This window comes from Pelodiscus sinensis, chromosome 4 (genome assembly GCF_052426305.1).
Source record: "Pelodiscus sinensis isolate ZL-2025 chromosome 4, ASM5242630v1, whole genome shotgun sequence".
In the NCBI taxonomy this organism is placed as follows: Eukaryota; Metazoa; Chordata; order Testudines; family Trionychidae; genus Pelodiscus; species Pelodiscus sinensis.
In genome coordinates, this window is record NC_143055.1 from 72,949,372 (window position 1) to 72,966,615 (window position 17,244).

Genomic DNA, 17,244 nt, shown 5'->3' on the forward strand with positions numbered 1-17,244 from the left:
TTTGCGCAAAAGCACTGACGTTCTACTGTCCGAAATCAGTGCTTCTTGCGCAAATGCTTTGACGTTCCCGTTTGGGCAAAAGCCCTTTTCCGGAAATGTTTTTGCGCAAGAGGGCCAGTGTAGACAGCTAAAAACTGTTTTGCGCAAAAAAGCCCCGATGGCGAAAATGGCGATTGGGTCTTTCTTGCGCAAAACCGCGTCTGGATTGGCACGGACGCTTTTCCGCAAAAAGTGCTTTTGAGGAAAAGCGTCCGTGCCAATCTAGACGCTCTTTTCCGCAAATGCTTTTAATGGAAAAACTTTTCTGTTAAAAGCATTTGTGGAAAATCATGCCAGTCTAGACGTAGCCAGGGAGTTCCAGCAATTGTACCAGTTGTAGCGGGTAGGAGACTAACAGCAGACTTCACCAGATAGAAGTAATTGAGGATTCTTCACATACACTGTATGAGCTTTTGCTAATTAGTTCTCAGCATAGTTAAGCTAATAAATTGCAGTCTAATTAAACCACGCAAGCATTGCATTTTATCTTTCTTCCTGCATCTCTAGGACAATCATACAGTTCTCTAACTAAGAACCTGAAACAAAGTCCAATAAAAGGGGTTTATCTTGATTCCTGTTGGCTTTAGATCAAGCCCTAAGTGTACAGATTAGATGTTGTCATGCATTGATTCTAGGACTCCAGTGTACTTGTAGAATTTTGTTGCTGAAACTTTAACAGAAACATCTAGCTAATACTACAATGCTGAACTGTTTCCAATAATCTTTTCAGGTGTTAATGGCCCCAACTATTCCCTATACAGTTCCTAAAACTGCCAGCTTCTCTCCTGGACTTCTTCCATGAAATTGTGTCTTCGATACAACAATCTGTGGCACCTTGAGTTAATAGACCATGTAATATACAGGCAATAGGACACCATACAGAGTGCATTATTCTGTCTTGCATTTAATTCAGTGTAAGATCTAGATTTGTAATAAGAGGAGTTTGTGTCTTGGTTGTAAAAATGAAAGTTGAAATATAATATCTAGGTCTCAGAGAAGCAAAGTGAAGGAGACAAGCTGAGTAGAAATCAGTGCCTAAAGGCTGCTCAATACAGTTACTACAACTCTCTTAATAACTCTTAGCAAAGATAAAAAGCAGCGTTGCCACTCTTGCCATGTTGTGGCATCTTTATAAAGCCTTTGCTCCTGGAGGCATAAGATTCTGTGAAAGCCTCCGTTTTCACTGTTCTAAGTACATTTCTGCCTGTTGTAGTTGTTAAAAAAAGCTTGAAAACACAAACCAAGTACATCATAGAAGCTCAGAAACCAAAAGGTAAAGAAAAAAAAACCAAATATTTTTTAATCTCATTATTTTTAAAATTCATAATTTTTGAATACTCGGTTTGGCAATGCTGAAATAGTGAGCATGTTAGTAGCTGGATGTTTATCGCCTGCAGTACTGGTAACCATGGGATCTGCCATTCTAAATATAGGGATTCCCAGAAATGCTGCAGTAAGGCAGACACCTGAAACGTGGCACACATTCTGAGCCCTTTCAACATTCAAGAAATGAAAGGAGGACGGAAAATGACCACAGAACATAGAATCATAGAATACTAGGACTGGAAGGGACCTCGAGAGGTCATCGAGTCCAGTCCCCTGCCGTCCTGGCAGGACCAAATACTGTCTAGACCATCCCTCATAGATATTTATCTAACCTACTCTTAAATGTCTCCTGAGATGGTGATTCCACAACCTCCCTGGGCAATTTATTCCAGTGTTTGACTACCCTGACAGTTAGGAACTTTTTCCTAATGTCCAACCTAAACTTCCCTTGTTGCAGTTTAAGCCCATTGCTTCTTGTTCTATCACCAGAGGCCAAGATGAACAAGTTTTCTCCCTCCTCCTTATGACACCCTTTTAGATACCTGAAAACTGCTATTGTGTCCCCCCTCAGTCTTCTCTTTTCTAAACTAAACAAACCCAATTCTTTCAGCCTTCCCTCATAGGGCATGTTCTGTAGACCTTTAATCATTCTTGTTGCTCTTCTCTGGACCCTCTCCAATTTCTCCACTTCCTTCTTGAAAGGCGGTGCCCAGAACTGGACATAATACTCTAACTGAGGCCTAACCAGCGCAGAGTAGAGCAGAAGAATGACTTCTCGTGTCTTGCTCACAACACACCTGTTAATGCATCCCAGAATCGTGTTTGCTTTTTTTGCAACAGCATCACACTGCTGACTCATATTCAGCTTGTGGTCCACTATAACCCCTAGATCGCTTTCTGCCATACTCCTTCCTAGACAGTCGCTTCCCATTCTGTATGTGTGAAACTGATTGTTCCTTCCTAAGTGGAGCACTTTGCATTTGTCTTTATTAAACTTCATCCTGTTTATCTCAGACCATTTCTCCAATTTGTCCAGATCATTTTGAATTACGACCCTATCCTCCATAGCAGTCACAGACATTTTACATACTCAGACATTTTACATTTTAAATAGAGCTGTGTATTTATTGTACAATGTGCCTTTTTCAACCCAAGAACTCTGCATCACATAACAACTTTTAATCTTCGATTGCAACATACACAATCCCACAGCACAGATCAGTTCAACTAGAGAAGCTACATAAACTAGTTATTGACAGTCCTGGTTATGCTGTTCTTAAGCATTTTTACTTACAGTAAGAACAGTGGCAGTGGTTCTGGTGCCATAATATTTAATTACATTAGCCTGTTTCAGTACAGTTAATAGTAAGCAGACATCTGAAGTAAATCAATAATAGTTGTGGGGACATTACATTTAATTTACAAATGCACAAAACAATAGATTCAGTAATGACATGCATGGAATACATGCACGGTTTAAAAATACAGTACATTATGAGGTTCAGTTAGATATAATGTCTGCACTATAACACAAAATTCCCTATGCAGAAAAATTGGCTACATGATAGGAGCTGCACCATTGAACAGTAACTTCTGACTTAATGTTATGTTGTATTTTGTACAAATGTACACTTGCCTTATTACAATAATTTACAGGCTGAAAACAACTCTGTAGCCATTTGCCAAATGCTAGCCCTCCTTGTTTTAATTCATACAATTTTTTTTGTCCAGCTTTTCTGAAAATAGAATCAGTAGTTCAATACATATGCAGATAAGTGGGTTAATATTTAATGTCTGTGTTGTGTGTGTGTGTCCTGTACCTTTTATGCACATGCGGGCAGGAGGTATGATTACTTTTTTTTTAAAATCAAACTCTCACTGTATCAATGACATTTTGTATTTGGGACAACGGTTCGTCAGCATGACTGAGATGAAGTTACAAAATTCACTGAATTACAGCTTACTCCATTGTTACAACTCTTACAAGAAAAGTTCTCTTGGGATTTGTAGTCCAGTGTCTACTGTTTTACTGTAGCTCTGATCTACCTGTTATATAGTATTTTTCTGGTTCAATAGGAACCGGTTATTCATTTTAATACTGTTCAGTGTAGGGAAATACACAATATCTTGGGTGTATTATTTTAAAAGTTAAAGAGCTATGTTTGTTTAAGAAATGCAGGAAGTCCAAGCACACAATTTGTTGTGAATGTTAAGATAGACTCTAAAGCAGATCAGTTTCTAAACACATGAAATAAATGTTAGTTTTCACGTTGATTTCAGTGGCAGCAAGATTGGACACCCATGATCTAATTTTGAGTCCTGCAACCCCCAGTGACTGAAAATACAGGCTAATAAAACTATTATTTGAGAGAGGGTGGTACAATATTCAATTTCTTCTGTTCCATTGCTTGTTGAAAAAAAAATCAGACAATTGATCCTAAATTAAATGGCACTTGGCAATACACTCTACACTTCAGTTAGATTCAGCTGGCATAAAGTGGCATAGCTCCATTGATTTCAGTGTAACCAACAGAGGATCTGGTAGTCCAGTTCTATACTGTGACTTCCGAAAGATTCATTTTTCATGGACTAAATAATGCAACAAACTGATTCAGATAACTAAAAATAAATTGGAGATCCAAACATTTGTCTAGAACTGAAACGTAAATTTTTCATCCAAAAATATTTTAGTAAAAATTTAGTGTATATATTTCACTTTTACCTACTGGAGTTTCTCCTAGATTCAGATCAGACCAGAAGTAAAACACATAAGAGTTTCAAAGAACACTATTAGTGCCAGGCTCAGGCCATTGTGCACTAGAAAGAATGCCTGTCTGTTGGGCTGTGTCCAGACTCAGGGTTTTTTTCGAAAAAAGTAGCCTTTTTTCGAAAAAACTTCACCTGCGTCTAGACTGCAGCTGCGTTCTTTCGAAATTAAATTGAAAGAATGCGGCTTTTCTTTCGATGGTGGTAAACCTAATTCCACGAGGAAGAACGCCTTTTTTCGAAAGTGCTCTTTCGAAAAAAGGCATTCTTGAAAGCAAACAGGGCTTTTTAGAAAGAGAGCATCCAGACTCACTTGCTGCTTTCTTTCGAAAAAGCGGCTTGCTTTTTCGAAAGTTCAGTGTACAGTCTAGATGCTCTCTTTCGAAAGAGGCTTTTTCGAACGTATCTTTCGAAAAAGCCTCTTTCGAAAGAGGCTTGCAGTCTAGACATAGCCTTGTAGATTTCCAACCCATTTTGAAAATTGAAGAGGTTTACATAGCTTTGGATGAGGACTGGAAACTTGGTTGTTTATCCAAGCCACATAAAACCTTTAGCAGATCTTCCATAACTAGGTGTCTAATATTTATATATCAGCTGATACACTCAACATTTTCCTCAATGGAACACTTCACAAGCACAAGAAGCATATTAACAAAATGCACATTTGGCAGTGTTTCTTCTTTTGCAATTCAGAATTTTACTGAGTGACCAAACCCCCCAATTTCAACTGTAGAGTAACAGTAACAGATTAAGGGATAAATTATCAGATTATTAGCAGACACCGATTATTAATATTGGGTCTTCTTCATTGAAAATGCTTGTGCAAGTTCCTTCCATTACAAGCTGTAAGTTTCTGTTTCTTGTTTGTTTAAATAGCTTCCAACAACAATAACACAGAGAATTTTATACCAGACTTTAATTCCTATAAAACATTACTTACAACACCAAACTGTTATCATACACCTTTTCAGTTACTTTCATTATAACTCAAATACAGAACATCTTCTGCTCATATGTACTGCCAGTGGCAGTATATGAAATTGACTAAGAATTATGGGTATTTTTAAATCCAGAGTTAATCTACACATTCTGGACTTGCAAATTACACATAGAAGATTGTATGTCTACTTAGGCTGCTGAGACATTTACTCATTTTTGTTATAGTATACGTAAAAGGAATTTTCTATAAGAATATGAAATAAAAATTAATTGTTTTTATTTCTCTAGCTAATAGCCTACTAGTTTTTAAGTAGTGCTAGTACTGATCAAGAGATTACTGAAAAAAATCAAAGTTAAATATTGTGAACTGCACAAGATTTAAACTATAGGGTCTGTCCACAGTACATAATACTAAGTCAACACACAATAGATTAAAAGTTGTAAATGCAAAGATTTTACTTAAAAATTTAAAGTTTCTGACATCATCTTCCACCATTCCATCAACTCTTCTTTTTCTTCTTCTTTTCTTTCAGATAATGACTCCAGTTCAAAATCAACCTAGGTCAAAAAACAATAAAAAAAGATGACTCTTTAAACATGTAGGGAATGTAGAGCAGGCAAGGGAAGTCCATTTTTAGATTAGTAAAGGAGCGTCTTCACAGACCCTAAACTCAAAATAAGATGGACAATTTTCGTTACACAAATTGCCTATCTTATTTCGATTGAATTTCAATTTCAAAATGTCATGCATCCACACTGCACCACATTTTGAAAAAATGCCCTATTTCAAGATATCCCTTAACCCTTGTGGAATGAGGGTTACCGGGATGCTGAAATAGCATGCTTGTTTTTTCAAAAAATATTTAGAAATAGCAAGCGGGTTTGTGAAGACACGGGGTAGCTTTTTTGGGATACCAGAGGTATCCCGAAATAGCCATGCCATGTAGACATACCATAAGTGAAAGAAATGATCAGAGAACAAATATTTGTTGGGATCAATGGGGATGTTCCCTCATTTTAGGCTGGGTTTTTCAAAGACTCTAAAGGAGTTAGGTGCTCAAATTCCATTGAAATTCACTGACAGTTGGGCACCTATCTACTTTAGCCTGTCATGTTGTGAATTACCATTGTGGCTTTGTCTACCACCTATGAATACAGGGAGAAAAACACCAATGTCAGAATTCAGGCAGGCAAAGCAACACAAATGCTACCTTATGACATATTGGCTACGTCTACACTGGCACCCTTTTCCGGAAATGCTTAAAACTGAACAGTTTTCCATTATAAGTATTTCCGGGAAAAGCACGTCTACATTGGCAGAATGCTTTTCCGGAAAAGCACTTTTTCCGGAAAAGCGTCCGTGGCCAATCTAGACACGCTTTTCCGCAAAAAAGCCCCGTCATTTTCGCGATCGGGGCTTTTTTGCGGAAAACACTATTGTGCTGTCTACACTGGCCCTTTTTTGGAACAGTTTTCCGGAAAAGGACTTTTGCCTGAACGGGAGCAGCATAGTTTTTCCAGAAAAGCACTGATGATTTTACAGTAGATTATCAGTGCTTTTCCGGAAATTCAAGGGGCCAGCGTAGACAGCTGGCAAGTTATTCCGGAAAAGCGGCTGATTTTCCGGAATAAGTGGCCAGTGTAGACACAGCCATTATGTTGACTCACTGCTGATTGTCTACCAGTAATAATTTTAAAGAAGCACTGGTGTAGTATCTTCCCTGATTCATGTTCTATGGAATTGCATCCAGGATAGGTTTGTCCCACTTTATTTTTAGGGGGAAATTTACTCTTGTGCAGAGGATCAAACAAAGCCCATACATTACTTAAGTCCCACTGAGGTCCTACTTTTCAGCATATTTATAGGGCCTTACCAAATTCACAGCCCATTTTGGTCAATTTCATGATTATAAGATTTTAAACACAGTAAATGCCATGCTTTCAGCTATTTAAATCTGAAATTTCATGGTATTGTAATTGTAGGGATCCTGACTTAGAAAGGAGTTGTGTGTGGGGGGAAAGGTCACACAGTTCCTATTGGGGAGTGGTACTACTCAAGGCTGTCTCTGGCGTTGTGTTGGGACCAAGACACCCCACCTTACCCCCAAGCTCTGTCTCTGCCCTGCCTCTGGCAAGATTTCTTGGCTATTTTCTAAATTGACAAGGTTCGGGTATAGACAGTTACAAATGAAGAGCAACTAGGGGTTTTGCTTTAGATTTCAGGTTTTTATAAATATACATGTAATATAAAAGATCATATTCTATTATTCTTTTTTTCAGAAGGGAAGACAATCCTATCAATGAGGGAGTACTCACCACAATGGCAGGGCTAAAGGGAACAGCCACTTTTTTGGTTATTGCTAGATAGCCTGGTGCTGAGGCTGTAAGTTTGTAGTTTCCAGGTATAAGCAATCTCCAGTAATCACCATCCTTGGCTGAAGAGAAAGAAAAACATTACATCTGAAGAAAAGAAACTAATTAGTTCTGGCTAAACAAGATGGCTGTAATTGCCATTACAATATAATCCCAGAAATGCTGGCCCGGATTTCAATATACAAGCAATTATGCAATGCAATGAGGCAATTTATTTATTTAAAAAAAATGTTTACCATATATTTTTGACAAATGTAAGCCAACCTTCACTTCAACTCTTGTGGTAATACATGATGTGAGGGCTGTCCCCATGTAATAAGGGTTCTCTTTACAGTATTACAGTATCTTTTTGATGTGTACCATTTTCCTGGAAGTCTTTCATTGGCAAGAGTTACAGAAGTAAATCCCCATCCATCAATATTAGAGTACTCTAGAGATTATATAGCCATGTGAAAGCAGCAACATTTTTTATCAGGCTGACCAATAAATGGAGGTACCAGATTATGTATGTAATCTTTATTTACAGTAAACAAATGAAGGAAATGTAAAATAAAAACATAATCCCAAAGCCGCACAATAGGGCTGACCCTCTGCCCCAATGTAAGGACAATGAGGCCCACTGTGCATTGTTTACAGAGCAGTATTTCATTAGAATTTACAAAAGTCCCTTTTCAGAGGATTCTCTATCCCTGAATACTACACAGAATGTGCATTTAGCCACTACAGAAGTGTGAGGTGCAGTATCAAACATCTTCTTCTCCCAGCAACAGACAACACACATTGGATATTGACCTTTCAAATGGAACACAGAATCCTCTCCCTCTCTGCTTCTTTCCTTCTCTCAATCCTCATGCAGCTCTCTTAGGGTACACAGCAGGGCAAAAGTCAAATCAAGATACGCAATGTCAGCTACGTCATTGCTTCGACTTCCCTTACTCCTCATAAAATGAGGGTCACAAAAGTCCTCCACCTCAACATTATTTGGAAATAACAGCTTGCTGTGTAGATGCGCATTTTGTTATTTTGAAATAACGCTGCTGTGTAGACATACCCTTACTGGTCTTTGCCTTTCATTCCTCCTCCCTTATTTTATGTACAGTAAAAGGAGACTGCTAAGGTTACAGATGGCTCTTTTGGTTGATGGTGCTGCTTCCCACTTTCCCTGTAACATGGGGACACATCACGAAGAGAAATGCCAATTGGAGAGAGTAGCAATTCCATGCCATACAATTCAGTAGAATAGAAGGATCCATTGCTAGGGAAATTACTATAGCATACAATAGTTCACAAACTATGGGAAATGTATTTATTTAATTAGCACCTTAACAAACTAATATGCTGTTTAACATGACAAATTATGAACATATAGTAACACTTTGCATGCTGTCAGCATGAACAGGAAATGAAAAAACACACTCTCAAACAAACAACTGAGGAGCTTATCTAGCCAGAAAGCAATTACCCAAACTGGAATCTGGCAAGGAGATTAGTGCTTAACTCTCCTAATCCTGCACAAAGCACAATGGGATCTTTAATAATCACAGGGGATTTGGACCAGAGTTTTCGGTTTCATCCCAGACATGGCACTTCTAACAGCTCTTTGCTCAAGAACATAGTTCCACAGTGACTCGGGGTTTGTCCAGACTGGTATCACAGGTGTGTTTGCAGCTCCAACTCACATATCCAAATTTGTTTTAATCTTGCTAGTTCAGGAGCCAGAGCAGTGAAACCACAGCAGCTAGCTTGGTCATGTCAGCCTGGGCTACAGTTCATTCCCCATAATTACAGTCTAGACATTCTCAAAGAGAAAGGTGTCACCAATAATACTTCATATAGCGTGTAGCATTAGGACTAAAAGTCCTGGCTCACTGGATCAGACCAGCAATTTATTTAGTTCAGACCAATCTCCAACAGCAGGTACGATGAACTTCTTCAAAGAAAGGTGAAAGAAATCCTGCAGGTAGCAGATATAGAATATCCAACCTGCCCCATGAAGAATTTTCTTCCTAACCCCATGATGTCTCCCATCTAAGAACTGATGCAGCCTGACCACACCCAGCTAATAATATCTAACTCCAACTTGCATGCTACAGAGGCACAGCAACCACATTCTAACACTCCTTGCTACTTAATCACCTAAGGTGTGGCACTGACCTGATGTAATGTCATGGTTTATTCCCTCCACAGAAATGGTAGCATTCGCAATTGGATTTCCCTGAAGATCTCTAACAAATCCTTTTACTCCTCGATGTATCTGAAAAAGACAGATATATGGGAAAATACTTACATATGTTCTTGAAAGAAAAGGCAGCTGTTTTAGTCAGTAACATATCTGAGAGTGCATGTTAACCACCCCACAGCTACATGCTGAAAATAAGCAGCAAGGATAATTTCTGACCCTCACAATGGAACATTACAAAGTGACTGAGCCAACAGGGTTCAGCTGTTGATGTGACTAATTTGTTTTTGCTACAAATACGCAGCAAACCATGAAGGGAAGTATGAACTCCCTTGAAACCTTTTGTTAGTGAGTATGCAGAGACTTGATGAAAGGTGTTGGGATATAGCCTGGTGTACATCTTTCCCACATGCTGTTAAGTTTTCTCAAATATAGGAATTTAGGGTCTGGTCCTGCAAGGCATTTAGAACTTAATGTGCGAGGTGAGCAGATTCATCTCCCAATTAAATCAGCTCCTTTATATGATGAACTTTAAAAAACCAACAAATAGTCAGGTAGCACTTTAAAGACTAACAAAACATGTAAATGGTATCATGAGCTTTCGTGGGCTCAGCCCTCTTCTTCAGATGACCAGAATGTTGGTCATCTGAAGAAGTGGGCTATGCCCACGAAAGCTCATGATACCTTCTACATGTTTTGTTAGTCTTTAAAGTGCTACCTGACTATTTGTTGGTTTTTTAAAGTTTATCCTGTACAGACTAACTCAGCTACCCCCTGAAGTTCCTTTACAAGAGTCACTCAGCCCTTGGGAAGATCCCACAAGATCCAATTCTGCTCCAATTATAGTTAATGGTAAAACTCACATTATTGTCTGAGAAGCATGAAACCTCATTTTGGAGGCTGCACCCTGCATCATCTGGTGCAATATGGCCATTTTGTATTGCAGTGCCATTGGACTGTCAGGCTAAACAGCCTCACCAGCCAGTAAAAGACATGTAGCATGTTTAGCTGTTATCAGGTACTACAGGTACAAGTGGGGATAGGGTATCCAACTGAGACTTCTCTATAGTCTCTTGAGCTTTTGCTGTCATTAAGGCACTACTAGCAGCTGGTATAATTTAGAAAAGGGCATCCTTTAAACTGCCCTAATTGATTCTAAGGGATTCACATATAGCATAAGAGAGCAGAAAGGCCATGTTTGTAGTGGGATAACACTTCACACTTCTCAGCCATTGCTGAGAATCTAGCTGTAAGTATCATGTACAAAATTCCAGAAGGTAGATTAAATCCTCTGCCAGATTAAAGCAACTGCGCTTCAATGATCTAGCTAGCAATGCTACAGAAGCAGGCAATTTAAGGTGTTATGGTATCTACAGCTCTGAAAATACCTTGTCAGACCATATTTTCAATTATTTTGGGGAAATTAATCCATCTGCAAAGAATCTGAAGCTTTTTTTTAGATAGTTAATAGCAAACAGGTGAAATTCTATAGTGCAAATATAATGCCTTTTCATCCCACATAAAACTAACAGGCAAAACTCAGTGATTTATTCATTGCAAATATTTGATCTGGCAAACTTTGGCATACTTTCTCAAATAAATTATTCAAGAATAAATCCCCATTCTTCACCAGCTGTACTAACAGGTTATTTTTCTCATATCACACTTACTGGCATATACTTGTTAACTAGAGCGTATCTACCAAAAAACAGATCTAGATTCACATGGGTTTGAATTTTTAAGAATCTATTAGTTCTAGATTTACCCCATGGAAGTGTGCCAAGCAAGCATAACTATAGTGTATAATCAGATTAAATCAGATGGCAATTTCTGTTTAGACGCATTACTGTATAGAAAACTCTTTTGACCATTTACCTGCTCAATATAATTGACAAGTGAGTTCTTGTTGTTCTCCCAATAGCTCTTCAGAGTTTCCTCTGGAGGGAATTTTTCACAGCTGAGCTCCACGGTGATTTCAAAGCAGTTGCTACTGAGGTAATTGAAGTCCTGCATTCCTGCAATATCAGCAGAGATTTATGTTGACACCGTTTGCATTGCTGTTAGGTAAGGTGTATTGGCATAGTGTCCAGTGAGAAAAGTGGAACTTTCAACAAGGAGACATTTATAAGATACTGTTGGGAATTAGGAGAAATCTGTATGAAACACGATGGGCCAGATTCTTTTCTCCCTTTGATGTAAATCTAAAGCAGTAGTTCTCAACCTGTGGCCCATGGGCCACTTGCAGCTCAATCAGCACAGAACTACAGTCTATGTGACAGCCTCAGGGCCATGCAGACAGTATATATACTGTGTGGCTGCAGCCCACGTAACAAGGAGCTGCATACATAACCCACAGTGGTCAATGGGTTGAGAACCACTGTTCTAGAATAAATCCACTGATGTTAAACCAGAATAAGAGAGAAGTGAAACAGGTCCCAATATACTGTTTCTCAGAGGGAAAAAAGGGAGTTCACTGAAAATGTTCATTTCACAGAAAACACTGAATTTCTTGGCAGTCATGACTGCATGTAATGATTGTACCAAATCTGACAGAGCATCTGGCCTGCATAATCCTCTGAGACACTTGGCATGAAAAGCCCATTTTTTCTTTTGTAGGAACTAAAAACAATTTCCAGGTGTGGTTCAATTATTTCCAGATGAAAAAACTGACCATTATGTTCACTGTAAACCTGTGAATGACAGCTAATGACAAAGTAAATACAACATCACATAATTACTTTGAAAGAGCTCTTCTTTGGAGCTGCTTAAAATTTTGTTTTTCAGCGCAAAAATTTTAGGATCTACTTTCCATGGAAAATATTTTCAATTACTTTCTTCAAAAAAAAAATTAAAAAGAAAAGTTCATCTGGCGTAAGAGAGTGGGGAAAGTGAGTCCTGTAATTTCCAATCAGCTACTACATTTATTTTTTCTTTTTTTCCAACTCAGCACCAGAGTAAAAGAAATAGGAACTAGACTTGAATATGGTTATTGAAAAACATTTTAATTAAACTTTAATTGGGGGATTTAAAAATATACAGTAGTATTTTTAATTACCTATGTATTTAAATGTTCCATCATCTTGACCTCAATTAATCTGTATTCCTTGGTCTAGTTTCTGTAACACCTGCTCCACTTTCTTTGCACCATGAGGAAGCACAAAGAGAAGCAGAAACTAGCCATGTTTCCCCAGATAAGAATCCATTCAAAGTGCAGGAGTTCCCAGTGATAACAGGGTTAGTATAGCAATTTATTATGCCTCCTGCTTGTGGTTTTCAGTGTAGGGGTAGGAAGAGGCCTGGTGGATGTACAGTATACCTAGGCAATTCCCAGATGGATTATTGCACAACGGCAATTACAGTAGTCCTCAGGCTTCTTGGCTGGGAGCACAAAACTAGCCTCAAAATGGGAACTGCAATCAGCTTCATGTCATCATCCCGCCCTTCATAATGGGCACAGAAGAGACTCTAGTCCAATACAGGAATGAGACTGAATTCATTCTACCTGTCAGACCATGACTTGAAAATTTTATGACTTGTTTGCATCCTGTTTCTAGTAGCTAGGCAACAGCTTCATTTATTCCAAAATTCAATTTACCCTCCTGTTATTACATTAGAGACCATTTGGGCACAACAGAAAATATCTAATGGACAATTTCTCTGTTTTAAAAAGGAAGGGGGTTATTTATTATTTTACCTGAAGCTCTCAGCTGTGGTTCAGATTCTTCAAAGGGATCTGAACAAATAGACTCATTCAAAACTCATATGGCTGTGTCTAGACTGGCAAGTTTTTCCGCAAAAGCAGCTGCTTTTGTGGAAAAACTTGCCAGCTGTCTAGACTGGCCGCTTGAATTTCCGCAAGAACACTGACTTCCTACTATCTGAAATCAGTGCTTCTTGCGGAAATACTATGCTGCTCCCATTCGGGCAAAAGTCCAGTGTAGACAGCTCAGATTTGTTTTGCGCAAAAAAGCCCCAATCGCAAAAATGACAATCGGGGCTTTTTTGCCAAAAAGAGCATCTAGATTGGCACGGACACTTTTCCGCAAAAAGGGCTTTTGCAGAAAAGCGTCCGTGCCAATCTAGACTCTCTTTTCCGCAAATGCTTTTAGCGGAAAACTTTTCCGTTAAAAGCATTTGCGGAAAATCATGCCAGTCTAGACATAGCTACCAGGCTGTGCCAATGGGTTCCACAGACTATGCGTTGTGTGAAAGCATTTTCTTCTATCAAGTTCTGAATCTGCCACTCAATCTGACACTTTTCAAAGTGTCCTCATTTATTTGTACTGAGGTTGTATCTAACGGCCCAAATGAGATTGAAACTGACATGGTTTGTGCTGTACAGACAGGGAGAGACAATCCCTGCCCTCAGAAAGCTTACAGTCAAGAGAGAGAGCAAAAAAGTGGGAAAAAGTATCATCCTCCCTATTTTTCAGATGGAGAATTGATTCACAGAGAGACTAAATGACTTGCCCAGGGTCACACAAAATACCTGTGGCACAACCAGGAACTGAGCCAGGTTTCAGTCTCAGTCAAGTATCTTACCCAGGCACACTTCATTTTAGTTACTTTTTTTTTTAACAAACTGCTCTTTGACCATTCCCTCCCACTGTCTCTTTCACCGTAGCTGACTGATCATTCTAACCCCATTCCAGCTTGCCCATCTCAGAGAGAGAAACCTAAAAATAAAAAAGTAAAACAATAAAAGTTCTTGAGATGATCCTTATGTAACTGTAATTTTGGAGATGAAATGACTTCGTTCTTGTACTCCTCTCCCTTGTAGTTAATGGAGGATTTACATTAGAATCTAGACAACGCAATCTGTCTTCTATTTTAAAATATTATGTTAGGGGCTAAATCCTCAGAGCTGCTGAGCATCTGCAATTCCCACATATCTTTGTTACTAATTAGCACATGAACTGGTATAATACTTTATTAGTAAGGGTACATCTACACAGCACCCTAAACTTGAGATAAGATACACAATTTGCGCTACACAAATTGCTTATTTTGTTTCAAATCTATTTTGAAATTTGAAATTTGGTGCATCTACACAGCACCAAATTTCAAAATAATGCACTATTTTGAGCTATCCCTTATCCCTCGTTCAACGAGGTTTACAGGGATGGCAAAATAGCGTGCGCCCGTTATTTTGAAAAATAACTTGCAGCTTGTGTAGATGTGGGGTAGCTATTTCGGGATACCTCTGGTATCCAAAATAGCCGTGCAATGTATATATACCCTGTGTATGGGTAGTATACAAAGACAAAGTACATCATACCATTAGCTGTTTGGATAGTACAAACTAAAGGTTTGGGGATAACATGCAGAGCATGAGCATCCTACTTTTCATGGTAAAACCTAAAAGAAAATACCCTCAGCACTGATTCAGTAATATGGAACATGAAATGTGATTTATGTCAGTAATGATCTGACAAAGTGCCAGGCATGACTTACAGCGTGCCTGAGAATAAAAAGACACTTAAACAATAGGCTAATTACAGAGCAAGTTAAGATGCTTGGAGATGGTTTTTTTTATGCTGATTCAAGAATCTGATTAAACTCAGTTGATCAAGTGCCCTTGCACTGCTACTTGGAATACAGAGTTAAAATGTAATGATTGAAGGTATTAGCTGGTTTATGCTTGTGCATGATTTGCTATTCTCTCTTGTCTATATTTTAATATTCAAATTACACACACAAAACTACTTTAAGAGAACATTATTAAGTTGTCAAAGTTAAGCACAAACATTTAGCAAATTCCAGAATTAAGGTTCCCTCTGTAACCTTAACTCAGTCCCTTTAGGTATATGTATGATGATACAATCTTTAGTTACAAGATCATACATTAGTTTTTCCATGGGATCATTCCTCATTCAATACCCTGGAAATGAATCAAGATTACATGGTGAAGATTTGTGTGAGGTACCCCAGCCTCCTCCTAACTAGCCCGCTATTTTCATCCTTCATCCAACCTCAGTTCCCCCATCTACTAGTTTTGATTCATCATTCCCCATTTTTTTCTCTGGCCTCCAGTTCCAGTCTCCTGGCCCCTTGCTTCTGGTGCCCAGTGCTAGTACTCCTGACCAAGGGGTCAGACAGTGTTCCCCAACTTCAATTCCATATAAGTTTATTTCTCCCTCTCTCCCTGCACACACTAACCATCTCCAGTTCCAGTTTTCATTCCCCTAGCTCTTTCTCCCAATATACCGTTGTCCCTAGCACATTCAAATCAGGCAGCTTCCTCTTCTATGCTTCCTGAGCCCAATAGTGTGGGGGGGGGAGGGGATAGAGAGGGGAAGGTTGTGAGTTTATGACTGACATGTTCCCTACTCTAAGTTCAAGTGCTTGGACTCAAGCAGGCTCATAGTAGCCCAGAGCTGCAATTGCAGAGAAAGTCCTGCTCAGTCCCAGGCTCCAGCATGTCCAATGTGGACAGAATCATTTGGAAATTGCAAGTGGGCTGCCCTGGAGCTGCAGACCATGGAATTGCCAGGGAATTGTGTGGCCAAGCTGCCACAAAACTAGTCAGGTTTCCATTAGAAAGCTGCCTGGTTCTAAACGGACTTAATTAAAATTGAACCATCTCTACCAAACATTTCAATACATTGACAAATTCTGACCAAAGAATTTAACTTCCACTGGCTTAAATCAGAATTTTGTCTGAGCAAAAAAATCACATTAATACAGAAGTGTAGCTCAGCCTCCTGAAATTTACAAGAAGTATTTCTCTTCTCCACATAGCAAAGGGGTTCAGTGACCTCTAACACAATGTCTCACCTCCTCCCCTGGACTCCACAGAGAGTGATGCATGAGTCTTGGGATCCACTGATAAGGAGGAGGCAAGAAGTGAGCAAGGAATACAGGGATCTAAGGCCCTGATTGAGCTCCCATTGAAACTGATGGCAAAACTTCCAGTGTCTATAGTGGTGTAGAATTAGGCCCTAAATACCTCCCAGAAGACTCTCTGCTCCTTTTAAGATTGGGCCCATATTGAACTGCAGTCAGAAGACCACCATCCCTCAGCAGGTATCTTTCTTTTTTCTCTGAGATCTTCAGTAATGATAAATCTCTCCATATACTGTAATAGTGTATTGTGTTAAGTGGGCATTTTTCTACTGTGCATGTTTTTGTAAAACCATTATTTCAATTGTTTGTACACCCATTATTTTAATATTTATTCCTGAATGACCTGTTACAAACCTATCTGATGTGTTATTCTGGAGATAAAACCATTTTTGTACCTTTTGTGAGGAAAAAAAGCAAATAATTAATTGCTCATGGTAGAAAATGGCTTACTTGAAGTTGTCTGAGAACTGAATTGTTTAAACATTCTGAGTCTGGCCGATATGAAGGGTGAAAGAGAATAAATATTTTAAGAGGCATCATGGTCAGCTTCCCTTTCCGCTGTGTGTGTGTTCTGAGTGGAGCCCATAAGGAGATCCATGCTTACCTCCCATTTGCTTTATGGAGGTTTTGCTGCTACAATAGTTAAGAAAATATTCCCTACAGGATCCATCTGAGATTCAGCTTGTATTACACCAGCAAACATTGAAGAGCCTCAAAATTGTATTCTATTAATTTGTCAGTGAATATAATTTTAAAGTGACCACAATTACTGACCA

The 17,244-nt window shown here is 38.9% G+C and overlaps 1 protein-coding gene across 1 annotated transcript in view; it reads right to left on the reverse strand.

Annotated features, from left to right (window-relative positions):
- Nucleotides 1-2,529: 2,529 nt before the first annotated feature.
- The window catches only part of CPE (carboxypeptidase E), a 91,374-nt gene continuing 76,659 nt past the window's right edge, over nt 2,530-17,244 (reverse strand). Inside the window, exons 6-9 of the mRNA XM_075930160.2 lie at nt 11,498-11,637; nt 9,598-9,697; nt 7,387-7,505; nt 2,530-5,628 (exon numbers count right to left, since the gene is read on the reverse strand). Coding sequence (XP_075786275.2) covers nt 5,530-5,628; nt 7,387-7,505; nt 9,598-9,697; nt 11,498-11,637 — 458 coding nt within the window. The 3' untranslated portion in view covers nt 2,530-5,529. The remainder of the gene's footprint in view (nt 5,629-7,386; nt 7,506-9,597; nt 9,698-11,497; nt 11,638-17,244) is intronic.